This window comes from Populus alba, chromosome 12 (assembly GCF_005239225.2).
Source record: "Populus alba chromosome 12, ASM523922v2, whole genome shotgun sequence".
Classification (NCBI taxonomy): domain Eukaryota; kingdom Viridiplantae; phylum Streptophyta; class Magnoliopsida; order Malpighiales; family Salicaceae; genus Populus; species Populus alba.
Window position 1 is genome coordinate 8,968,950 of NC_133295.1, and position 26,183 is coordinate 8,995,132.

At 33.4% G+C, this 26,183-nt stretch overlaps 2 protein-coding genes across 4 annotated transcripts; both read left to right on the forward strand.

Annotated features, from left to right (window-relative positions):
• Window positions 1-3,969: 3,969 nt before the first annotated feature.
• LOC118029000 (uncharacterized) lies at window positions 3,970-7,062 on the forward strand. Its single transcript, XM_035032758.2, has 4 exons — window positions 3,970-4,268; window positions 4,792-5,472; window positions 5,587-5,685; window positions 6,370-7,062. The coding sequence occupies exons 1-4, from the start codon at window positions 4,125-4,127 to the stop codon at window positions 6,682-6,684; spliced, it is 1,239 nt and encodes a 412-aa protein (XP_034888649.1). The 5' UTR covers window positions 3,970-4,124; the 3' UTR covers window positions 6,685-7,062.
• Window positions 7,063-13,869: 6,807 nt separating this feature from the next.
• Window positions 13,870-19,820, forward strand: LOC118028998 (probable methyltransferase PMT2). Of its 3 annotated transcripts, none has more exons than XM_073412837.1 (7): window positions 13,870-14,119; window positions 14,404-15,049; window positions 15,230-15,440; window positions 15,862-16,150; window positions 16,564-16,944; window positions 18,118-18,195; window positions 18,984-19,820. In XM_073412837.1, exons 2-7 carry the CDS (start codon window positions 14,411-14,413, stop codon window positions 19,216-19,218), a joined length of 1,833 nt encoding a protein of 610 aa, XP_073268938.1. In that variant the 5' UTR covers window positions 13,870-14,119; window positions 14,404-14,410; the 3' UTR covers window positions 19,219-19,820. The 3 variants fall into 3 exon arrangements, with proteins under 3 accessions (XP_073268938.1, XP_034888647.1, XP_034888648.1); XM_035032756.2 differs by having other exon boundaries at window positions 13,871-14,032; XM_035032757.2 differs by lacking the exon at window positions 13,870-14,119 and adding an exon at window positions 14,126-14,272.
• The last annotated feature ends 6,363 nt before the right edge of the window (window positions 19,821-26,183 follow it).

The following is a 26,183-nucleotide window of genomic DNA, read 5'->3' on the forward strand; positions in this document are numbered from 1 at the left end:
GCACGTTCGTCCCTGTTTGAGGAAAAACAGGGGACTAACAGTCTTGCCATTGCAGGACTGTTGGTCACGACATCGTGGCCTTTGGAAATGGTATCGTGGAGGATAATGGGTAGCTGATGTAAGAGTCGTGGGTAACTGTCTTTCACGCATTTCCCTGGATTTTCCTACTGAATCGGTCATCCTTGGATGAAGAAAGATGACGATGAACAGTGATTCCAAAACGGCGCCGCTTGCTTGCATAAAAATGGCTATTTTCAATTTTGCCCCTGGATCAATTGCAATTGGACCCCTGCATTTCAGCTCCATTTACAAAATGGTCCTTATTTTCTGAATTATTCAATTCAATTCTTAATTAACTCTTCAACTTTTTATTCTTTCAAAAGTACCCCTGGAAAAATCATTAAGCCCCCTATAGTATCATTGAAAATTCACTTTGGTCTTTGGACTTTAATTTCTTATAATTTTGACTCAAATCAACCCCAAACTTTGTTATTTCTTCAATTAAGCCCTTGTTTGCATTAATTAATTAAATCAAAGTTTAATTAAGTCTCCAAACTTATCAATTCTTTCAATGTTTGACCAAATTGACTCCCAAATTTATAATTCATCTATAAACTTTTAATTTGTGTTGTCTTAACCCAATTCTTAAATTATTATTGTTTATTCATATTCTTGTGTTTTTTGTTTTTTTTTTTGAAAAATCAAAAATTGGGTCATGACATATTTAATAAGAACTTAAGTTTGAGAGAACGCAAGTTGCATCTTTGTAAAATCAATTAGAATGTGAAATACTAATATTTCAAATCTTAATAAAAAAAAATATATCTCGATTAACACCACACAAGAAAATGAGCAAGAAGAAAAATAGAAATGAATTATAGTAATTATAAAGTGCAATAATTAAAAAAGAAAGTCAATAAAGTTATGAAGAAAAATAATAAAAACTAAATGAAAGATAAATTTGTATTGAAATTATATGTATGGAGTTAGTCATCTTTCATATTAATTGTATGACCCTTTATATATTGGTACAAAGTTTCAATTATATCTAAATACTTAAGTCTAATCTCATACAAATATTTATAGTAGATACGAAGACTTTATTAAATTCTAATACAAACTAAATTCCTCCTCTATCAATATCATTTAAAATTTAATATAATTTTATGGTTTTACTTAATTATTGTACTAAGGATCCTACTCTGAATAAAATTAAGCTTTTTGGTTCTTTGTATATATTCAAACCTTATGGTACATTATCCTTTTTTGGTCGATCATGACTCTTGAACAAATTAATCAACTTATCCTTCAACTTTCTTAGTTGATTAAGATTCTTCTAGTGTGATCTATTACACTATTTACAAACTACTTTAGCTTCCTTCCTTTATTTTATTATGGTAGGTTGTATGTATTAGGTTTTTCATCTTTATATGGATAAGCCTTATATCAATATTAGATAAACTTAATAGCTAATATAAAGATGTTCTTTTAAGAGGATCCAATGCTATATGACTATAACTTGTCACAATGGGTTATAACCACCTAATAACACCATTGTGTCTCAAAAAGAAAATGCATGGGGTTATGGTGGAGGGAAAAAAAATTAAATCATCCCCTAGAGGGTGATAGTGATAATGATGTTGAAAGAGGTGGGAACATATGCATGTGGAGAATTATACAATAAAGAAACATCTCATGGAACATCTAATATTAGTCATTCCATGTAAATGTATAATCATGATTAATTATCATGATATTTAGTGCAAAATGATTAACCTCTATTTTTTGTTTATACTTAATGATTGTCAAGTATTGTGACAATAATTTAATCTATTTTTTCATGGCATGATTATTGATTAATGAAGCAAACATTAAATATAGTCCCATTGGACATGCCAATTTATTGATTTGATAAATAATTATAAGAATAATTATGAACTAATTAGCTAACCAATCATTAATTACCTTATTAATCATGTTATATACTCTTCATTAAAGAGAAACTATAGTTAGGAATTTAATCTCATGCGAAGACATATAGCATTCCCCCCAAACCAAGTAGAGTGTGGGTTTCTTAAGATTCTAAATCTTAAGAAATGTGAATTTTATCTTTTTATTCTTTTGCATGTTCTCAATTTTGCTTGTCATTAAATGAAATAAGATAGAAAGGTAAAAGAATATGGGTAAAAGAAAATAAATGATAGTCATAATAAAAAAGATAGATTGAACAAAATTGTAATTTTTTTTTTTGCATATATAGGTTGACAAGCATTTTCGAGTAATTAGATGATTTATATATATTGGTACAAGTTTTGAGTTTTATCTAAACATCCAATTATAATCATATCCATATTAAATAAGGAATTTACATGTATAATCTAAACTTCTCTTTATTGATAATCAAATTAATCCTAACTAATCAACTGTAACTAATATATTAAGGACTTTTAAGCTTTTTGGTTATTTATGCGAATTCAAACTCATATTGTTAATCACTTTTTCTTAGCATTTGAAATTTTTGGTCAGCTATCCTAATGATCTATTATGTCATTTTCTTTTATGTGTTTGTGTTTTGTGAACAAATAACTATTCTTTCTTGGATGATGCATGGATGTTTATTTTAATAGAAACATTATTATAAATGAATTTCTTATTCAAGTCTAATTTGGAGTCCACTTTTCTATCTTATAAGTTATCTATTAGGTTTCATCCAATCAATTATAGAATACATATTTTAAAGATTAAAACAAATGCGCATCTCTCACCTAAAATGATATTGTAGCATAAGATTGGAATCTAGAAGGATAAAGATAAGATTTAAGCCTACTAAAAAAAATTACAAATAAAAAAAAAATTGAGACTTTAAACTTAAGTTAAATTATCAATTCAAATAAATATAAAAGTATAAGTATCATATAAAATGAAATTAAATAAATCTGACAAAATCAAGATAATTTGGATTTAATATCACCCTATCATATTATATACACAATGATCAAAACCCATCAACCTAGATACATTTTAAACTCTCAAGAAATTAAAAAGAAAAAAAAATCAAGTACGAATTCCATGAATTTATTCTCCTAAATTGTGAAAAAAAAAGCCACAAATCAATTGATAAAATTAAAATGCGTTAATGCTGTTGCTCATCCATGTACTCCTCTCATGTATTGAAAAAATTCATATCCTATTTTATTTTATCTTAACATTATTCTTATGCATTACATTTTTATCATCATTAATATCTTCATGATGCAATCACCAACAGCATTAACTAATGACACATGTTAGTTGGCCATATTTTAGAATATTTCATTGATGTACGTCTTAGTCCTTTAAATTTCTTAAAAATTACTTCCATCCCTATATTTTATTTTTTATTACAAATAAATCCTTAATTGAATATTTTTTTGTCCTTATGTTTTGCAATAATAGGAAACAAAAGTCTTATTTTTTCAGTAGTTTATGTACTTTGAAAGCAGTAGCGACATTTCATTGTGAAAATAGATAAAACAAATAACCTTTAATAATTCTTGAAAGAGATAAGTGGTGACAATCAAGCTATTTTAAAATTATATTTTTTTTTTGTCTGATGTTCATAGTTTATGCAATAAAACTATGTTATTTCAAACAATATTGACTAAAACGTTAATGGATATTATTAATAGAAGAACCCGATGTAAAATATCCTGAAATATTTAAGAATAAATTAATAATATTTATTTAATTCAATTAAAATTAAAAAGAATTCAGTATGAAATTCACAAATTTTAGAGTTATTGGAGGTTTATATAGTTATTAATTTCAGAATTTTTAGGATTAGTCAAGATGTACGCAAGCTGATTCGGACACCCACTTTAATAAAAATAATAATAAAAAAGATTGAAAAGGACAGATTTGTAACAGTTGCCTTGTCATAAAAAGGATAGGATTGCAACTTCTTGAAAACTATAGTGGTAACAATCGGGATGTTTGAACTGTAAGGGAAGATATGAAACATTGAGGAATCCCAGGGGCAATTTCATCTATTTTTTACTTTTCTAGGTTGAGGAAAGGAGGAGGAAGAAAAAGAAGCCCATCAGGATCGGGAGTGATTAGAAACAGGGAACGAAGGGAGAATAACCATGGCAGTGGTCATGGAATCGGCAGGGAAGTGGTTGGAGAAAACTCTGGTAGATTTGGGTTTGGATTTGGATAGGGATATAATATCTGGGTTAGTCTCCTATTGCGAACTCGCTCAACCTCTCGACGCCAAAGAGTATCTCCTTGTAATTCCCTTTTATCTTTTACTTTCTTCTCAAGATCTTGGAATTGTCTTTTTGGGTTGTATATTTGAACCGCTTAGTCTTACTTGTAATCGATCTCTTTTATCACCACGCCTTCCGTCATCTGTTCGTGTTTTTGTTCTTATCTTTCTAGGAATGTGAGGCGTATAAGATAATTTACCAATCTAGGTGTGGACAGTCAGCCTGCTTAAGACCCGACTAGCTAGGGAAAGCGATACCCTTAACGTCAAAAGCTAGATGTGATCTCTTCTGTTTGTGCTTATCATTTTACTGAAATTGAAATGCTTATTTTCTTAAAAACTATTTACTAAGAATCGCAATGGTAGTCATATCTGTGCAGAATGTTAAAAAGATTTCCCCACTTGTTGGTATTATGGTTCAAAGACTGCATGTCAAGTGACTACATCGGCTGTATACTCGCTTCTTTGTGTGTTGGACCGCTAAACGACTGTTGTTTCGCAGTACCTTTTGGCTGTTTACATTTCTGGTTTGTCTCTGTTTGCAGAATATTATCGGGCAGGAAGCCAGCAAAGGTGTGATTGAGGAGTATTTACAGCGTAGAGGTCAGTCAACTCTTGTCAGTAGCGCACCAGCTGCTCAATCTTCAAAACTTCAGCCATACATCAAACCACTAACAGAAAACTATGTTGTCTCTGGAGGCAAGCAACAAGCTAGAACATCTAAAGATGTAGTTTCCAGTGATCAGGGACAGGCAGAGCCAAAAACAAATACTGTTTCCAGACATACAGGAAATAGGGGTCCAGCTGAGGCCAGTGAGTCGAGGCAAAAAGGAATCCAAGGTAAGTCTAGGAAGAAGAAAGCTGGAAAAGTCGTTTCACTTGCAGAGGCTGCCAAAGGGTCATTTGTCTTCCAGCAAGGGAAGCCATGCCCGTGTCAAGCCCGTCAGCATAGACTGGTGAGTAATTGCTTATCCTGTGGCAAGATTGTCTGCGAACAAGAAGGAGAGGGGCCTTGCAGTTTCTGCGGTGCCCTGGTGTTAAAGGAAGGAAGTACGTATGCTGGTCTTGAAGAAAGCATGGCTCCTACATCAGATGCTGAATTTGCAGCTGAGGCTTATGCTAAAAGGCTTGTGGAGTATGATCGAAATTCTGCAGCACGTACAACTGTTATTGACGACCAAAGTGATTACTATGAGATAGAAGGGAACAGCTGGCTATCAAATGAGGTATTCAAGTTATTGCAATATGCAACATACTGGTTGCATTCTCTCTGTTGCATCTGCCTACAAGGAGTTGAGCTCTCTCCTTTTTCTTTTTTTTTAAAAAAATTCTGTTTACAGGAGAAGCAACTCTTGAGGAAGAAACAAGAGGAAACAGAAGAAGCAGAACTGGCCAAGAAAAGTAAAGTGGTTGTGACTTTTGATTTGGTTGGACGCAAGGTATCGAATTTTTAGCAACCAGGCTTTTTTTGTGTCATTTCAAATAATTCTCGTTTTTCCATTCCTGTAAAAAATCCTTGTTGTTGCAGGAAGCTTTCTGCTTCAAATTTTAAATAGTGGCGCAATTATGACTGTTCCTGCTTTTGACATCCCAAGCTCATTTTTTAAAAGCTTTGACTGTAATTTTGACGCTGCCCAAGCTCCTGCATCCTCACCTTTGTCAGTCATTTGAAATAAAACTGTATCTGGATAGTTATTACAGACTTTTCCTTTTCATCACGGTTTTAATGGGTAATGTGTTGAGTTGGGGTTTCTAGGATTTATATTCATGACTTTGAACAATGTAACTGCCAATCAATAACACTAAGCACACATGCACGCCTGCATGCAAACCTTGTTGTTGCACGTGACCTTTTGCTTGAATAATGTAACAAAGAAGAAAAATAAAATGAATGTGAGAGTAGATTTTGTGTTGAAGTTCAGAAAAGAAAACCCAGCTTTTCTGTGGTGTACATTGCTCCCATCTTTAAAGTTACGGATCCTCTGTTCATGAGTTTAATGACTGGTTTTTCCACTTCTTCTGTATTGGTCTTTGCCTCGTGGATTTTATTTGCGAGTTCTATGTGGGCAATGCTTTGCCTGTTGATATGTGTTGCCCCCCCCATAACTTGCAATGCTGTGCAGGTCCTCTTGAATCAAGATGATGTTGAAGAACTCAAGTCTGAGAACAGAATACTTCGGCCACTAGATGAAGGAGACAGGGAAGTGAACCGAATTAAACCAAACCCAAGTCTTCGAGTACAACCTGTTTTTTTGGATCCAGGACCTAGTAGAAAGCCTGCTAAGGGCAAGCAATCAAACAAGGGCGGCCTTTCCAAAGGTTTGTGCATGGAGATAACTGGTAGAGTGCAGCATGACAGCAATGAATTGAAATATGTCATGTTTGACAACCGGCCAGAAACATCTTCCATTGGAAATCTTGGTAAGGTTCACAGTTGAGCCATGAGCCGGAGTGCATGCTAGCAAGATGGCGAATGACTGTTCATGGATCGACATTAGAATCGCCGTTCAGGTTTTGGATGCCATTACTATTTAGTGGTGACATACCTTTTCTTCTATAATTGATGCAAACGTAAAGTTCCGTTTATTGCTGCGGATTTTTGGATGTTAGATTTTTTTTTTATTTGTGACAAGTACAAATTTTTAATTTGCTCCTAAGATTTGGGGGGTTTCTTAATTTTCCCCAAAGCTTTTGTCTTCCCCTCCATGTATCTACGTCCATAAACTGTAGGAATTGATATCGTGACATACATCATGTCTCAATTGAGCCCTTGAAGTTAAAGACAAATATAATAATAATCTCAATTTAAGTAGTCATTCCTCAATCATATCAATTAACTCTCTTTATTTTTTCAATTAGAACTCTAATTTCTCTCCAGACTCTTTTTGTCAAATCTATAAAATACCTGGATGGGGTTATTTGCTTTCATAATTTATTTTCATTTTGACGGCCACATGGTTATCTAGAAACGGTATTGTGTGATGTTTTGCATGTTAATCGATCATAATTTGCAGTGCTATGTGTTGATTTGTGTCTATCTTAGAGATCTATCATATGAGATCAATGGTGTTTCAATGATTGAGTAGTTCTCCTGAACTTTTGAGAGTATTATTATTATATTCTTTCTTTTTCTATTTTTATTTTATTAGTAATTTTGGTGTTCTTGCTGAATTTCTCCTTGCGGATTCTTTTAGGAAAAAAAATAGTTTTGTGGTTTTTTTTTAAAAAAATAAAATTGGGTTTTGGGCTTAACTTTATTTTCATAATATACTTGATGATGTTGTAGGTGAATATGAGTTAAATATCCATGTTTTTATTATTGTAGACATTTTATAATTAGATTTTGAACTTGCATTTTATTTTTATGGTTTATAGGTTTGTTTTAGTTTAGGAACTTTTTAAAGGGCAATCGGGGTGTGGTAAGGGTCATTAATTTGTTAATGAGCTTTAAGCCTAAGCTTTTTTATTTTTTATTTTTTATTGGGATTTAATGGTTAAAAGTTAATTTAGATAAGAGATTGAGATTTTTGTCAATCTCCAAATCACCTCATTTAGGTTTTAATTATAAAAACTCAATAATATACATGCAAATTAGGATAGAAAAGTGGATATTTAATATGGTTTTGCATACTAAATTATCTTAGGTTAGAACTACATGCTAACAATATCAAGGGTATACTAGGTGACCATGGTCTTTTTTTAGTTGTTTAAGCAATCCTCTTGGCCATAATTCTCAGAACTAGTGTTAAGTTTTCTTAATTTCACCTTTAAGAAATTTGATCAATGACTTTATTTCTATGAATTATTTTTTTCGTGATCATTTAAACATCTGGTGCGATAATATACAACTCTAACAGGGACTAAGGGGTTAAGTTTATGATATTTTCATGTTTTTTGGAATATTTTTATGCATTTTTTATGTCATTACTAGTTTACAATTTAATTTGTGCATTTTATTTAATTGCAAGCTTGGATATAGAATGTGGCCATTACACGCATCAACACTTTACACAAGAGTTAAGTTTTGAGCTATACATACTCTTGGTTTCATTTTTTAAAATTAGAAGAAAGAGGGATGTTGCGCCCAAGGGACTGTGATCCTGAAGCTCATGCAACTCAAGTATTATCTACTGTGATCGAGCTTGAGTTTATGATGGGAGCTTTTTATGGAAAATAACTAGGTTAACCAACCTTTTCATAATGTCTAGATAAACATATAACTTATTGTTAAGCTATCCTTAGGAGATGGAGGCATACTCATTTTGTTTCTTTTCTGTAGCTTAAAACCGATCAATACTATTTATGATCCATTTTAAGAATACCATGATTATTGTTGCACGTGTGCACATGATGATTGTCCTTCTAGATCGAAATTTTTTGGTGACATGAAAAGAACAAGAAATTCCTATCCTTTTATAATTTAAAAAGAAATTTAGAGTTTTCACTTAGTAATTTGGTTATTAGAAACCCTAAATGGTCTTCAAAATCTAAATAACAGAACTAATTATGTATAGGGCGGACAATATCTTCTCTAGCACACTCTACTTAAAGTAAACTGCATTGCTTGTTTGTTTGATTATTACTAAGGTTTTGTTATATTCTCCTAACCATTAGTGTGTCTATTAGTTACAATGGGTTCACCTGAGTAGAGTGGACCATGGCTTTACAATCATGTCTAGCCATTATATAACCAATATATTTTTTTTTGTTTTTTTTTAAATATAAAAAATATTTCTTACTTGGAAGTTCATAATAATTTGTATAAAAAATAAAAAATTATTTTTTTTTTTTAATTTTTTGAAATTTAGACCAAGTCTCCATAGCTTAATAAACTTGTTATTAAATCCACAATGTATGCAAAATATAAAACTATATCTTTTTTTAATTTTTTTGATATGCTAAATCATGCAATATTTTTTTGTATTTTTTTTGCATGAAAAATGAAAATATAATTTTTTTTTTAAAGAAACTTGGATATTTGCAATTTAAAACATAAATCTATTTTTTTTTTTTGGAAAAAAAAGAATTTTTTTCTTTTTTCTATTTTTAAAATTGGTTATTTAATACTGGAAAACACGTTAAATATAAGTTTACAATCCCAAATATTAAATATGAAAGGATAAAAAGATGTGAGAGATCCAAAATTAATTGCACAATGATCCTTAAAAAACAATTAAAATTAAACTGGTGTGTTTGGCAAAACACATATGAAAAAAATTAAAAAATAATGGATGTGAAAAAAATAGGATAGGACGTGTTTATGCTAAACACGTCTTTAGCTAAAAAAAACAGACTTAAAATTTGTCTTAAAAATGTGTTGGCCTAACACCCTTTAAGGATATAAAAAATGTATTTTTTTTCATTGACAGATTTTAGCTTTAAAAATACACACATAAACCTTAAAAGACTCATCCCATTTGTCCAAAACCAATATGGGTAGGCCTCATCCATGTAAATTGAATGGGCTTAAGCAAAAATGAGTACAAGCCTTGTCTAAAAAGAGCTAATGGGCTTAGCAAAATAGTCCAAGTTTACTTTTTAAAAAATAAAAAGGTCTTGAAAGCTTGATCTATAAACAAATCCAAAAGAAAGTTCCATGCTATAAAGATTAAATCAACCATTTTTAATGAACTTGCCCAAATTTTTTTTATTTTTCTAAGTACTAAATGTTCAATGGTCAATCCATATTCAAGCAAAAAAATAAAAACAAGACTTAATCGTTACCTTAAAATTAAGTACTTACACACCATCTCATCTCATTTTATTTTAGCATCCAAACACTACAAGAACAAACATTCTCATACTTAAAACAAAATATATTTTTTCTTACATAAACAAAGGACAAAATGCTTAGCTTTATCCACAAGTTTCTTTCCTAAACTGGAAACCTTATGTCCAATAAATGTATGACTCTTTTTTGAAATTCTTCAGCCCTTGAAATGAGAATCTATAATTGTTCCTTTCTCTTTTCCTACTAATAATGAGAGCTACTATTTTGTATATGTGGAGGTAATCACCATCATAACTCATCACCCCACTTTTGATCCAATCATTTTGGATCTCATCTCATCATATCAATAATTCTATAATTCATTCTCATCAATTCATGTCACTAAAGCATTTATTAATTTCACATTCATCATATTAATTAAAACATCAAAACATTTACAATAACTCCACATCAACAAACACTTGATTAAGTACATATATATAGTTACTACTCAAAGTACAATGACAAATAAAATATTCATGCAAGACCTTAGCGTTATTAGGTTTTAAACAACAAATACATTATATCACCTCAATTAATGAATGATAATTGTTAGTTTAATATGAGGATATGTAAATTACTTTTCAAAATAGAATATCTAAAATTATAATCCACAAGTTTGATATTACAATTGATAATTCATGATTTATTAATCTAAACAAAAACAACAACTAATAATTACTCATGTCAAGCTTGTAAGTTATTTGTAACAAAATCAATAATATTTACTAAGTTAATATCTTATTTAACACTTAAATAAAATAATAACTTTTCATCTAGACAATATTTAGTTCATTCTTTATAATCATCCAAATTTATCTTTACATAGATTTACCCAACCCTAAATAAATCTCATAAAATTCATAACTCAAATAATTGTTTCAACATTTTCATATTGAAACCAACATTCCTATACTCTCATTTAAGTACTTATTACTTCCACACATCCATCTTAGTTGTCAATTGATTTCAATGTTCACATTCAAAAACCAATAATTTGGTATTCCTTAATCAATAAAACATGTACATATAATAAAAAAAATACATATACTTAAAAAACAATAAAATTGATATTTAAATGTTAAAATTAAAAAAGATATATTTACTTACAAAAAAATAATAAAATCCACAATAAATCAAAACACGGATGTTGTGACCACAAAACTTAAAGAAATATGACTTGTGTTGAGAAGAAGGGGATTTTTTTTTGGAGGGGTGGTTGTTTGTAGTTTGGAAGGGGAAAGTTAGGATGGGAAAGAAGAAGGAGAAATAGGGGAGAAGGGGGTTGGTAGAGTGGTGATATATTCACTTTTGCCAACGGACTCACCGACGAATTAATTATGTTGGTGATTTCGTCAGCAATTCTGACGTAGAATTGATCATGTCATTGTACGATGATCCCGGTATATACCGACTAAATTACGGACGGAATAATGTCCATTAGTAATTATCACTGCAATTTACTGACAGAATTATTTTGTTTGTTTTAAGCAAATTTCTGGTAGTGGTTGGTGAATACAATCTCAAAATTATTGTGTTACATTATTTATTTGATTATATAATATGAAAAATAATCATGTGCATGAAAGACAACGAATAAAATTAAAAGAAAAAAAAATAAAGATTGTATAAAAAAGAGTGTTTGTTGATATTATAAAAAAGAATGATATAATCTTATCACAATAGAGTAAAAATTGAATGTTATATAAAAAATATTATCCTAAATATTTTTTAATAACTTAATTCTACATAATTTAAATTTGGAGGGTTGAATAGTCAAACTAGGGTGATGGTTGTTTGTTTGTTTTTTGTTTTTTTATAAATGAAAGGGCAACAATTTGGCTTTTGTTAAAAAAAATAATTTTGTTTTGCTTAAAATTAAATTTTTTTATATTTTCAAATCGTTTTGATGTACTGATATCATAAATTATTTTTTTTAAAATATTATTTTGATATATTTTCAAGCGAAAAATACTTTGAACCTCAACCAACCTCTTAATTAGGTAGTTAGGAGTTAAAAAAATTAGTTACAATTCTATTAGAATTTAAGAATGGCAGGAAACTCTTGTATAAAAAAAAGATTGTAAGGAACATGGACGGCAAGTAATGAAATCCATTTTTTATATATAGTTGCATTATCTCCAAACTTCTTCTTTTATTCCTTTATTTTATCTTTAATTACTCCATTTGTTTATCAAGGAAAGACTTAATCAAGCCGACAACCCTTGAGGACCTGCACCAATCAAAAGAAAGATCATGGCATAAAACATCAAGGCAAAACCATTGAAGGAACATAATAGGAAGCTTGATGAAGACATGCAGAGCATTCATTAAGAACTCTTCTTAGAATAACCAAGTAATTAATCTTTTAAGCCTTTCGACCATGTTAAGTCTGAAGTACTAAATGGTTTATAGCAATTTTAAAATTGAAAAAAAACCACTGTCTAAGGTCCTAATAGAAATGTCGGCCAAGCTGTATTTTCAAAAAAATCAATCTTTTTTTATTAAAAATTATTTTATATATATATATATATATATATATATTTTTGAATCGTTATTTTTTTAAAAATAATAAAAAAAAAATTATTTTAATATATTTCTAAATAAAAAACACTTTAAATTATAACCGCAATCACAAACAAGCTATCTCAATCTTCTAACTACTACTACTTAGTGATGTATACTCCTTCTTGTTAGTGTAGCTTTTGCAACTGCCAAATAGGCATAACTATTGTTGCAACTGTTCTTATCGCTACCTCCTTGTCTTACGTGTAACTTTCCTCCTCCTCAACGCCTTATGCTCATGAAACAACAATGATAGCCCTGGAAACCCCCAAGCTTCCATTTTTTTAAAAAAGAAAGAGCCCACCAGAGGACTGAATCAGCTCTTCCAAAACCTGCTTTTTTTAAAAAAAAAGAAAAAAAAGAAAATCATCGTTTTCTCTCATCAATGAAGTACCCAGCAAGGCTAACAAAAGATCTTTCTCATTTCCAGTTATTTGTGGAGGAACATTGAAGATAAAAATTGGAAATAGAAAAATTTATTTGCTTAATCCAATAATAAAAAAAAGAAAAAAGTATGCTGGGTTGGTTAAGTAGATTATGACTTGAAAAACACCTTGGAAGTCCTTTGTAGATATTGAGAGAGAGGTTGTACTTGACTGCCGAAAATGAACTCCATTATATTATATTATGGATATTACAAAGTTTGGGATGGAATATATATTTTCTTAAAGACTTATTCTGGATTTGATGATTGAGTCCATCAATCCAAACATTTATTTAGATTTTCTTTATTTTAAATTATTTTATTGTTGAAAAGTATATTGAATAGGCTAATGGCCAAAGTTGAGGGTTTGAGAAGGGAGCCAACTGGGGAAGCTCTCAGGAAGTCACATAAAAAGAAAATGCAAAGCAGTAACATAACTTCAATTATTATTATTATTTTAGGTATGTTAACTACAGTGCTAGAATTCAGCACACTAATATGCAGCCGCAAATTGTCTAACAACTTTTAAATTAACAAGTTTATTTGAGAATATGATTATTATTGATTTTTAAAATATTTTTTACTCAAAAATATATTAAAATAATATTTTATTATTTTTAAAAATTTATTTTTGACACAGCAAATCAAATTGGATTAATAAAGAAAAAAAAAACTAAAAGAATAGGGTTTGTGAATAAGATTGGATTGTAGGGGTAAGTATAAACACTTTGCAAGAATAGAGGGACCGTGAAAGTATTTCACAAAAATAATAAAAAAATAAAAAGCAATCGAAATGAAGGAAGCGTAAGGGAAGCCGAGAAGAAAAGAGAGATCCTCGTGTCCCTCTCCACGTTTGCATTTAGGTAGACGACGATAAGTGGATATACCTCCTCGCCCAATAAAAAGTAAAAAGTAAAAACTATCTGTCTCTTCTCTGCATCTCTCACACAACAAATATCTGAAAATGAAACGTCAGTAGTGATTTTCTTCTGATTTGTGGAACTACACGACATCATCATCATCCTCCGTAAGCATTGTTCAGATTTTGGATCTTTTGATTTGGTCCTTGAAATCAAGAAACCGTGTTCATTGGGATTTTATTTTTCATATACTGGTAGTATTTGACTTTTTCCAACATGAAGGGCAGATTCCTTGTTTTATAATTGACTTTTTGCAGCATAAAGAGAACATGTCCTGTCGTGTAATCATTACATTAGTGTTCGATTAATGAATAACAAGAACAGGGTTTGTCGTTAGTTATCCAAGAGTAATTAATTCTCTTTGATTAACACTAAACTTGTTATTATCTGCTTGCTTGCCATCATAACAGAAGAGGAGAGAAGAAAAAGCAGTTGTATTTCTTAATTTTAATTCCGACAACATTTCTTCATATCTCAGGTGCGTTATGGCTACAAAAGGGAATTCAGGAGACCGCAAAAGCAATAACAGTTTGCTCTCCATATTTGTGATTGCGGGTTTATGCGGTTTCTTCTACATCCTGGGTGCTTGGCAGCGAAGTGGCTTTGGAAAGGGTGATAACATAGCCTTAGAGATCTCCAAACAGACAGATTGCAGCGTTTTCAACAATCTTAATTATCAGAAAAGTGGTGATGCTGGCATGATTGATGATGGAGAACAAGTCAAGGAGTTTAAGCCCTGTGAAGACAAGTACATCGATTATACGCCTTGTCAAGATCAAATGAGAGCAATGACGTTTCCCCGAGATAATATGATCTACAGGGAACGGCATTGCCCTCCTGACAGCAAGAAGCTGCCCTGCCTTATTCCAGCACCAAAAGGATATGCAAACCCATTTCCTTGGCCCAAGAGTCGCGACTATGTACCCTTTGTTAATGCTCCTTATAAGAGCTTGACCGTTGAGAAGGCTGTTCAGAACTGGATTCAGTACGAGGGCAACGTGTTTAGGTTCCCTGGTGGGGGAACGCAGTTTCCTCATGGAGCAGATGCCTATATTAATGAACTCGCTTCTGTTATCCCCATGGATAATGGAATTGTTAGAACTGCTTTAGATACTGGATGTGGGGTAAGTTAAATTATACTAGTAGTCTTTGTTTTCCTATCATGTAGTCTCTTCTCTGCATCACACACAACAACAATGACTGTTTTTCTTAATGGTCTGATTTTTGCTTAGTCTGCAGCATGGAGCTTTGGTTTTTACTCTCTTTCGAATTTCACTTTGCTCATTGCTTTTGACGGTGCTTAGGTTGCAAGTTGGGGTGCATACCTTTTCAAAAAGAATGTTATAGCTATGTCGTTTGCACCAAGGGACTCTCATGAATCACAAATTCAATTTGCATTGGAAAGAGGCGTTCCTGCTGTTATTGGTGTTCTTGGAACTATCAAGCTTCCGTATCCATCTAGAGCCTTCGACATGGCCCACTGTTCTCGTTGCCTGATCCCTTGGGGTGCTAATGGTGAGAATAATTACCTATGCTTTGTTGTATAAAACTAAAAAGTATTTTTAAGAAAGGCATTGCAGACAAGTGCTCTGAATAGTTTCTTGCTGTTGATTTATCTTTTTGTATGCATTCCAATTACCATATAGAAGCATGAACCAGCCGAACCACCTTGGCCCTGTTGACATGACTTGCAAAATCAGGACATCTTGGAATTTAGCCATCAGAATGTTTTTTTGAGTTTAGCCAGCATTGGATCAGTTAAAACATTATGCTATCTGGCTATAATAAAGTGTAGGATGGCTAGTGACATGGACCTTCAATGCGTTTGTGGCCTTCATAATTTATATGTTTTTATTTTCATGATATTTGATATAATTTGGCTAGATAGTTGCAATGCAAGTCGTTGAGAGCTTCAAGTTTGGACTTCCTTTTTCAGATGGAATGTACATGATGGAAATTGACCGTGTTCTTAGACCTGGTGGTTATTGGGTGCTTTCTGGTCCCCCTATTAACTGGAAAAATAATTACCAAGCATGGCAGCGTCCTAAAGAGGAACTGGAGGAGGAACAAAGGAAGATCGAAGATGTTGCCAAACTTCTTTGCTGGGAAAAGAAGCATGAGATTGGTGAAATAGCTATCTGGCAGAAAAGAATAAATAATGATTTTTGCCGTGAGCAAGATCCTAAACCAACTATGTGTAAATCAACAAATCCAGATGATGTTTGGTATGTTTTTGTGAATTTTTAGCAACAAATATATGTTTAATATTATTCTCTAGACAATTTGCTAGAAAGAAACTTAACTTTGGTAGAAAAATTCAAAATAGTTTTTTTTTTTTCCCTGATATAGCAGATCCAAGTGATTGTTGTTCCCTAAGCTGCTTTGTTATTTTATTTATTTATGTTCTTTGGTCCTGTTTGAGTGGATTGCCATCTGTTGCGATATTGATGACTGAAATTATGCCAATAGTATTACCAGTACTTAAGTTGCAAGCTGCTACGAGGATGAGTTTCCATGATGAAAGATTTCAGTAGCTTGCGTATTTCAAATTATTCAGAATGATAAGTTCTTTGAAGTTATTTATTTGAGGTAGAAAACTTTTGCTCCATGTTTACTGTATTTTTTCATATTTTTCTAGGTACAAGAAAATGGAGGCATGTGTAACTCCTCATCCTGAGACAGATGAAGTCACTGGTGCAGCATGGCAGCCATTTTCAGAGAGACTTAATGCTGTTCCTTCCAGAATATCTAGTGGCTCCATTCCAGGATTGTCAGTTGAGACATTCCTAGAGGACAGTCGAACATGGAAGAAGCATGTCAATGCCTATAAGAGGATAAACAATGTCATTGACTCAGGGAGGTATCGCAACATTATGGACATGAATGCTGGCATGGGAGGCTTTGCTGCGGCTCTTCAATCTCCAAAATTGTGGGTTATGAATGTTATGCCCACAATAAATGAAAGAGACACTCTGGGTGTTATATATGAGCGTGGCTTGATTGGCATATATCATGATTGGTAAGTTTTGGAAAATGCCCCCCCCCCCCACACCCCTTTTTTTTTGGTTTTCTTTCTCTGCCCGCATTATTTTGTTGATTGAATTTCTGCTACAAAGTAGTGCAGATAGAATAGCCATAAATTTCAGTTGATCACGGCTACACTTTCCCCATAATTTTTCTGACAACGTTTCTTTTTGGCCTCAACTCAACGAAGCTTCTGTCCCTACAATCTGGTGCTAACTACACCAGTATTTTTAGGTCTCCACTATTTGGTTATGATCCAATCCAGAGCACTACTATGGTGCAATGGGTTCTTGTAACAGGACGGTCTTGAGTCTAGGGTGATAGGAAAGCATCCAAATCTTCTTCTCCCTGATATAAGTTTTCTTAAAGCAAATATTTTGGCTGTTTTTAGAATTAGAAGCCTCTCAGCTCTCTTTTACTGGGGGTTTGAAGCTTAACTTGGTGGCCCGCTGTTAAGGATATAACCAATTTGAAGGTTAGTTAATATGGGATGTTATGAACCAAATATAAGCATTTTAACAACATTTTTCCAATGAATACATTGCAAATTTATTGGAAAAAAAAATTCCCATGTCATTCATACTTTTGCTTTTTGATGAGTTTCTGTCTGGTCTTGAAAAGAATTGTGGAGATGAGAAAAGGGAACCATAAACCAAAGAAAATATACTTGTGAGTATCTTTTGTGCTTGGTTGATATCTTAGAGGATTAGAGAACCTAATACATCTTTTGTTCTTCTTGATAAGCAAGAAAAATGAATTTAGACAATGTTGTAGGTGGAGGTTGATAGGTGGGAGTGTTTACTCATTTACTGACTAATTTTGGCCATGCTCTAACCATGGTTATCTACCTAGCCATGTGAAAACTACCATCATGCTCTGATTTTAAATATGTTAATTTTTATTCAATAATATTACTGTAGTATGGGGAAGGTTTACTCTTATTCTGGTTTTTATTAAATTTTTAATTTGCGAACTTTCATTTATAGGAGTACAGGAAGAAAGTAACAAGGGTATAACTCTTTTACTGTTTTGTGTATGTGTACATTTCTGCTGAGAGTTCCAACTCTTTTTATTGAGAAAAGATTGTTTATGTTGGACTGATCTCTTATATCATTTACGTTCTTTAATGTCTTACTTTATCCTATGATCTTTCTTCTTTCTGCATCAGGTGTGAAGCATTCTCCACTTACCCAAGGACATATGATCTTATTCATGCAAATGGTGTTTTCAGCTTGTATAAAGACAAGTAAGTCTTTGTTTCTGATACTTTTTATTCAATTCTAATAGAATAGAGCTTAAAATGCTTGATAGCACAAATGACAGCTTGAGTGGGAATGATTTATAGGGGTTTAAATGATTATATTTAACTGTGTCCCAGTGTTCATTATATGGTTTGAATTATTTGTCTTATTCTTTAATAAAGTTTTAAAATACCAAGAAGTCTTAAATCACTTGTACTCGTGGTATCCATATGTGTTGTTGATACCTTGTTTTATAATCCTGATTTAAAATAAAATAACAAGTTGGATCCATTCTTTTATTTTTATATTTTATGTTTTAGTGTTGGTCTGAAAAACTTCTTAAGAATAACGAATGTTAGTCCTAGGATTTGTTTCATGACTTGCGTCAATTGGAAGTGTAAAAATGTATCATACGTTGATTTTTCCTAGGATTTGCTCTCTCTTCTCTGTTTTCTGTCTTCCAAGTTATTAGTTCACTAACTAGGATCGCAGCAAACTTATTTGATCCACTACAGAGAGAATCAACAAGGTCAAGGGACGTTCTGTCTTAAGTGGGTCAGTGTTTATTGCTAGCGCGAATCAGTATATTTTAAACTCTTGATTGCTTCTCGCCTAAACACCACTTCCCTCTCAAAAGTGGACGTTATTTTGCAAGGATAGGAAGTTATTTTTGAAACGAAATCAATGTTGCCGCTCACCCGCTCTTCTTTAGCGTTTCTTGATGAAGCATGTAAACCTTCAATTATGGTATTTTAAGAATCTTTGCATTTTTGTTTTGTTGCAACCATTGCAGGTGCAATATGGAAGACATTCTTCTAGAGATGGATCGCATTTTAAGGCCTGAAGGAGCAGTCATATTCCGTGATAAAGTTGATGTGCTTATCAAGGTGAGGAGAATTGTGGGGGGAATGAGATGGAATGCGAAAATGGTGGATCATGAGGACGGACCGCTCCTGTCAGAAAAAGTGTTGTTCACCGTCAAACAATACTGGGTTGCAGGCGAAAACAATAGCACTTCATCACAGTGAACAAGTGTTTTTGGATTATATCAGGGAGGTGATTGTAACAGGAAGAGCTCAACCTTTCCTAGTCAGATCCTATAGATTACTGCAGATGGGTCATCTAGCTTCCAGCCAGCCAGCCAGCTAAGGAATGCAGTTTCTGCAGAATTGTTAGTTTACCGATTTACGTTCTTCATTTGATATAGTTACAGAATGTAGATAAGTTAGCTTCACCTACCAATTGCATCATTATTTTCTCGATTAATAAAAAATCTTTCTTGGCTTTTAAACATGCTGTTACCATGTTTAAAAAGTGATTTTGCAGTGTGATTATCACATCTTTTGCTTTAAAGAGCATCAAGAGAGTTCCACCTAGATTCATTAATGACATTCACATCTTTGGATTAATGTAATAGAATGGTTTGTTATATTTTCGATGTGTACTTTTCTAATTGAAATGCTGGTTTATTGCATTACAAGATATTACATAAAAAGAGAATTTTAAAACATCATGAAGTAATCACGCAGAAGCTTGGTCATGAAGATATTTTCAATATTAGAATTAAATTGTATTTACAAAAAACGCAGACAAAACAGAAGTATTTCATACATTCTATATATATTAAAAACATGAAAAAGAAACAGTTTGTTATACAGTATGTATAACGAAAATTGTAAATTTAAAAATTTCCAGGAGTCTCAAAATTCTGTTAGACAAATCTAGAATTGTGTTTTAGACATGTCTAGAATTGTTTAGAGTTTATCGATTTTTTTTTTTGTTTTAAATATTTGCTTTAATATTGGATTGTTACATACTACAAGTTGTCTAAATGACTGAATTTTAATGATAATTCTTTTAAATCATTTGAGAAGTGGCTTAGGAGAGAGTTATTACTATACTTTAGAATGCTAGCTCTCTCTCTCTCTCTCTCTGTGTGTGTGTGTGTGTGTGTGTGTGTGTGTGTGTGTGTGTGTGTGTGTGTGTGTGTGTGTGTGTGTTTTAGGTGTTTGTGCACTCTACTTACCTTTAGGAAATAAGAGACATGTCTTTCTATTTATAGGAAAACCTAAAAACCCTATAAATGATAAAATATCAATTTTCCCCTTAAATAATATCACATTTATTATTTTAGGCTAAGTTTAGAAATTTATTCAATCAAGTCATTACTTGATTGTTTATAGGACTAGAATTATAATCCCCTGTATTAATTACATTTTAGTCCTTAATTTCTAAAATTTATTTGTAATCAAGTTACACTTGATCAATCATTCCATTTTAATTTATGAGCAATAGTTCTTATGTTTGTGATATATTAGGTTCCCTAACAAGTTGATATAAATATAAATTATAATCCTAAATAAAATAAGAATAAATAAATTAAAAAATTAATTTATTATCAATTCAACAATTAATTGATTTATATTTGAAGGTCAAATACAATGTCCAAAACCTATCATAAACCCTCAAATATTAGAAAAGTCATAAGTGGTTTAACTTAATTTTCTAGCGATTAATTTCTCAGTGTAATTATTATCTCTTCATCAATAATATCCCGATTTAGATATTATAACATGAAGTATGTTTACTCTGTCAAATCATATTTATTCTCAACATCATAGTTATTGATTTTTGAATAAAATTTGAAATTCTTTTCAAATCTCATTCCATTTTGCACAAGGATTTACAATTAATATTATTTGAAAACAGATGAAATATTTTTTTAAATTCACATGGGGTGATGAATTCTCTTTTGATTACTTAAATACCTTCATATAGTTCATGTTATACTCAATATCTGCTCATTTATTACCATTGATTAGAACAACGTGTAGCAAAATCAAAACATAATACTCTTTATGTAAGATAATTTAGTGATCTCAAGTCTAAGGATTATTTACACAATCATTGTCGCACATGTGCGGCGGCGCGGCGATCGTCCACCCTCAAGGAAAAATCGGAATTAATTTTATTCCTGGCAAATGTGTGGAGAGACAAGGAATTCTTGTCTCTACATGTGAAAATATGGACTGGGAGTCGCCACCTAGTATTCTGGTTACTAGGAACCCTTACTGGTCTTTAGAGATCAGGTACGGAGACTGGTTGCGTAAAGGGAAGGTATTAGCACCCCAACTACGCCCTACCTAAGGTAGGCTGCATTGTTTTAATGTCTGATAAAATATAAGATCGTGTTGTGGTTTATTATTGTTCGGAATACGCATTACATGTAATGTCATACCCCGGGTTCTAAGAGACAAACAAAATAAAATATTTGTTGTTTTTGAAATTTTGGCCAATATTCTCTTGACTTTAATAAACTGGTTATTAAAGCCAAAATGCATGCTAAATATTGTTTTTTTTTTTACATATGAAAAATACGATATTTTTAGATTTGAGACACTTGGCCGTATGCACAAAAACATTTTTTTTTAATTTTTTTTTGTATTTTTGGAAGATTTTTTTATAAAAAAAAAACGGGTATTTTAATACTGGATTTGTATAAAAAATACTGTCCGATATTAATCAAAATGACATAAAAACTACGCGGAAAAATTATAAAAATGCTGAAACAAATATTTTTGTTTATTTTATGCATGTGTGAACAGTACCGTAAATAGTGTCGTGTGAACAGTACCGTTGGACGAAAACCGGGTATTTGAATACCGAGTTATGTTATTGTGATATAAAAAACAGAGTGATATTAAATAAACATTGATAAAAGAAATGTGCTGGAAAATAAATATATAACAAAAATAAAAATAAAATAAACAAAAAAATAGTAATAAAATAAAAATTATATGGGCCAGACTCGGCCCAAATGCATGGGCTGGGCTGAACGGCCCAGCCCAAGCCCAACTGGGCTGGTTACTGTGCATCAGCACAGTAACCAGCCCACGCTGCATTTTGCAGCAGAACGTGAATTATTCACGTTCTGCATGCAAGTGCAAGGCGGGGCAGCAGGAGAAGAAAATGATCGGGGAGCAGGAGGGTACCCGGGGTGGCGTCGAGGCGGTGCTGCTGGCGGCGTAGGCACGGTGGCGATGGTGGCGGAGGCCGGCGGTGGTTCTCTCTCTATCTCTCTCTCTCTCCTCTGTTGTTTTTGCTCTTTTCTGCTTCTTCTTCTTTTTGGTTTTTTCTATTCCTCTCTCTCTAGTCTCTTCTCCTCTCTCGTTTCTGTCCTCTCTCCTCTTCTCCCCTCTCACTCTTCTCCTCTCCTTTCTTTTTTTTTTTTTTTTTTTCGGTGCCCCTCCCCTGTTTTTATAGGCAAAAACAGGGGGGGGGATGGTGGTGGGGCGGCCACTGTTGGCCGCCCCTCCACTAGCCGTTCAACGGATAAAAAGGAGGCAAGTGGGCGTCGAATGGTGGGCGTCTTATTGCGTAGAAATGGGGAAAGAAGTTAGGCGAAAAGGGAGAAGAAAATCTTCTTCTTCCCCTGCCTCGCGCGTCCAGGGGAAGAAGAAGACCTACAGTGCCGTCAAAACGGCGCCGTTTTGGGCTTCTTTTTTTTTTTTTTTTTTTTTTTGCAACAGTGAATGAAACGGCACCGTTTTGGTCAAAACGCGCCGTTTCATTTAAAAGGAAAAGGCGCCAAAAGCATCAGATTCAAATTTCGGCCCTCCATTTGCGCGCGTTTTGCATTTTGGTCCCTGGTCTCGGATTTCTTCAATTAAGTCCCTAATTGGCCATTAAACTTCAATATTTATGCAATTAAGCCCCTGATTTGACCAAATTAACTTCCAAAAATTATAATTTGACCCCAGCAAATTAATTTCTTCTAATTAAAGCCCAAATTAACTCCAAAATCAATTTTCTTTGCAATTAAAATCTTCATAAATGCAATTAAACCTTTAATAAAATTTAATTGAGTCCATAAACTTCTGATTTTGCATTTTTCTTCCACAAATTGAATTTTCTTTATCATCGGGGCTCTCATCAGTCAATGATATACTGTCAAAAAATAATTTTTATATTTTGAAAAATCCTCAAACAATTTTTTAGCATGTTTATGGCGCTCTGGCATTTTTCACTGTTATATTTTTTTGTAATATATTTTTTTGAATTTTTTTGTATTTTATTATTTTATATGTGGGGACCCAAAAATGGGTTACAACAGTTGCCCCCCTCTTTACAATGCTTACGGAGCAAAGATTTGTGCATAGTAAGTGTTGTAAAGATAAAACAAAGTTGGTTTTCCGAAACGGGTCGTCTCAAAAATTTGATTGACCTAAAACTTCAACTGGACCCAAAGCCCTGTGTGTGGTTGGGCTAAACTGAGATTCCTTTCGCCAATTCCCTTTAACCCGAAACTTAAATATTATGTGTGTGTGGTTAAGATAGACTGAGATTCCTTTCGGCAATGCCCTCTAACCAGAACCAAAATCCTGTGTGTGGTTGGGATAGACTGAGATTCCTTTCGGCAATCCCCTCTAACCAGAACCAAAATCTTGTTTGGTTGGGATAGACTGAGATTCCTTTCGGCAATCCCCTCTAACCAGAACCAAAATCCTGTGTGTGGTTGGGATAGACTGAGATTCCTTTCGGCAATCCCCTCTAACCAGAACCAAAATCCTCTGTGCGGTTGGGATAGACTGAGATTGCTTTCGGCAATCCCCTCTAACTAGAACCAAAATCTTGTGTGTGGTTGGGATAGACTGAGATTCCTTTCGGCAATCCCCTCTAACCAGAACCAAAAACCTGTGTGTTCAAACCCTTTGTTTTTGAAGAAAGATGGTATATTTTCACGGGCGAGCTGCCCAACACATACTTAAGGTGGTCTATTTTCAGGGGCGACCAGCCCACACACTTACGCTGACATTGGTCTATTTTCATGGGCGACCTGCCCAAACATAAAAGTAAAGAGTGGTCTCATTGTAATGGGTGACCTACCCAGATGGAAAAAATATGAAGAATTGGATGGCGAGGGCTTAAAGGCACACTCGAAAAGAGGTAGGGTTAGAAAAACGCACTACCAAAGGAGTTGAGGGCTCAAAGGCGCACTCAAAGGGAGGTAGGGTTAGAAAACGCACTACCCAAGGGATGACGGCTCAAAGGCGCACTCAAAATGGAGGTGAGGGCTCAAAGGCACACTCAAACGGAGGTGAGGGCTCAATGGCGCACTCAAACGGAGGTAGGGTTAGAAAACGCACTACCAAATGGATGAGGGCTCAAAGGCGCGCTCAAAATGAAGGCGAGGGCTCAAAGGCGCACTCAAACGGAGGTAGGGTTAGAAAACGCACTACCAAAGGGATGAGGGCTCAAAGGCGCACTCAAAATGGAGGTGAGGGCTCAAAGGCGCACTCAAACGGAGGTGAGGGCTCAAAGGCACACTCAAACGGAGGTAGGGTTAGAAAACGCACTACCAAAGGGATGAGGGCTCAAAGGCGCACTCAAAATAGAGGTGAGGGCTCAAAGGCGCACTCAAAAGGCGGTGAGGGCTCAAAGGCGCACTCAAAGGGAGGTAAGGTTAGAAAACGCACTACCGAAAGGATGAGGACTTAAAGGCGCACTCAAAATGGAAGTGAGGGCTCAAAGGCGCACTCCAAAGAAGGTGAGGGCTCAAAGGTGCACTCAAAAGGAGGTAGGGTTATAAAACGCACTACCCAAAAGTTGATGTTGAAACAATGATTGTCAATGTTAAAAAGCAAAATGCATTATGATTGATATGCATGTATACTTACCTGAGAAATATAGGCCCCCATTTCTTCATGGTGTCTTTTTTTCTCTCAAAAGTTTTAGTGTTGGTAGTAACTTCGATGGCTTTTCCACGTTTGCTTCCTCGGGTTACACATTGTGATCTTGACCTCTGGGAAGGGTTTGATGTCATCATACATCTTTATCCTTCACCCTCTATCTCAAGAGTTACCAATTTTGCCCGACATTTTCCTTAGAACAGGAATCATGGAGTTAGCCCTACCATGTGTTTTTGATTGCCCCCCAGCTTGATCATGCCCCCCAAGTGTTCACTTGGGTTTAGTTTGGGGTGAGGATATGTGAAAGTAGGTTTGGGTTTTTTTGTACAATGAAATGTTTTCATGCAAAATTTTTGGAACTTCCAAGTTATTCCAATCACAAAAATGATTTTGATATTGGTTCAAAATAAACTTGTTCTCAAAAATTCAAGTGATTCCTATGGACAGGTTTCTTAAAGTGATGAAAGCTTTTTGCTTTTGGTTTAAAGATGAAGTGACATCTGGTTGGTCACAAAAGGTTGAAATTTCAATTTGAGGGTTATTGAGAACCGAAATAATTCAAAGCATTTATTTTATTTGCATGAATAATGATTTGACTCGCACGAGAAAGCACTGCATACCGATTCAGATTACTTGCCTTTTGATCAGAAAGGGCTTTATCATGTATGTAATGTAGGCTTTGGCTATTGGTTATGAAGAAAATGGATATGTTGCAGGCTCAAAAAGGTGTTTAAGGGATTTCAAGACTAAGGATCACTTGTGCTTGTTTCCTGACCTTTTGTCTTTTGGATTTGCTGTTTTTTCAAACTGAGTTGTCCTGCCCCCTAGTGTCGGGTTTGGGCTTTTTCTCTTTGTTTTCTTCGTTTTTGTTTCGTTGAGCACAATCATATCAGTTGTTTTTATGAGAAGCTCAAATCTTTTAACCAATCACAGTATTTATCTTCACTGTTTCACAGTAAAAGATGAAACATTACATGATCAATTCCAGCACCCATCTTCACTGCTTTGTCTGGATGATAAAAACAACACTCTCTTATTTTGCCCCCCAGTGTGGGGTGTGATCCTAGTCAAGGTTATTTCCAAAAAATACTACTAGGCTCAACATGGGACTGCAAAGGATATATTTCAGTCTTGTGAAAGGATTATCAAAGATGGCCTTTCTTCATCTCAAATGCACTGCAGTGAGGATCGATAGGTCTTGCTTTCATGTGCGTATGCCAAATGATTTATTCAATCAAATAAAACTCAGCTTTTGAGTCACCTCATAGTGTTGTTTATCTTTGTTGTCTTTTTTTCTTTCAAGT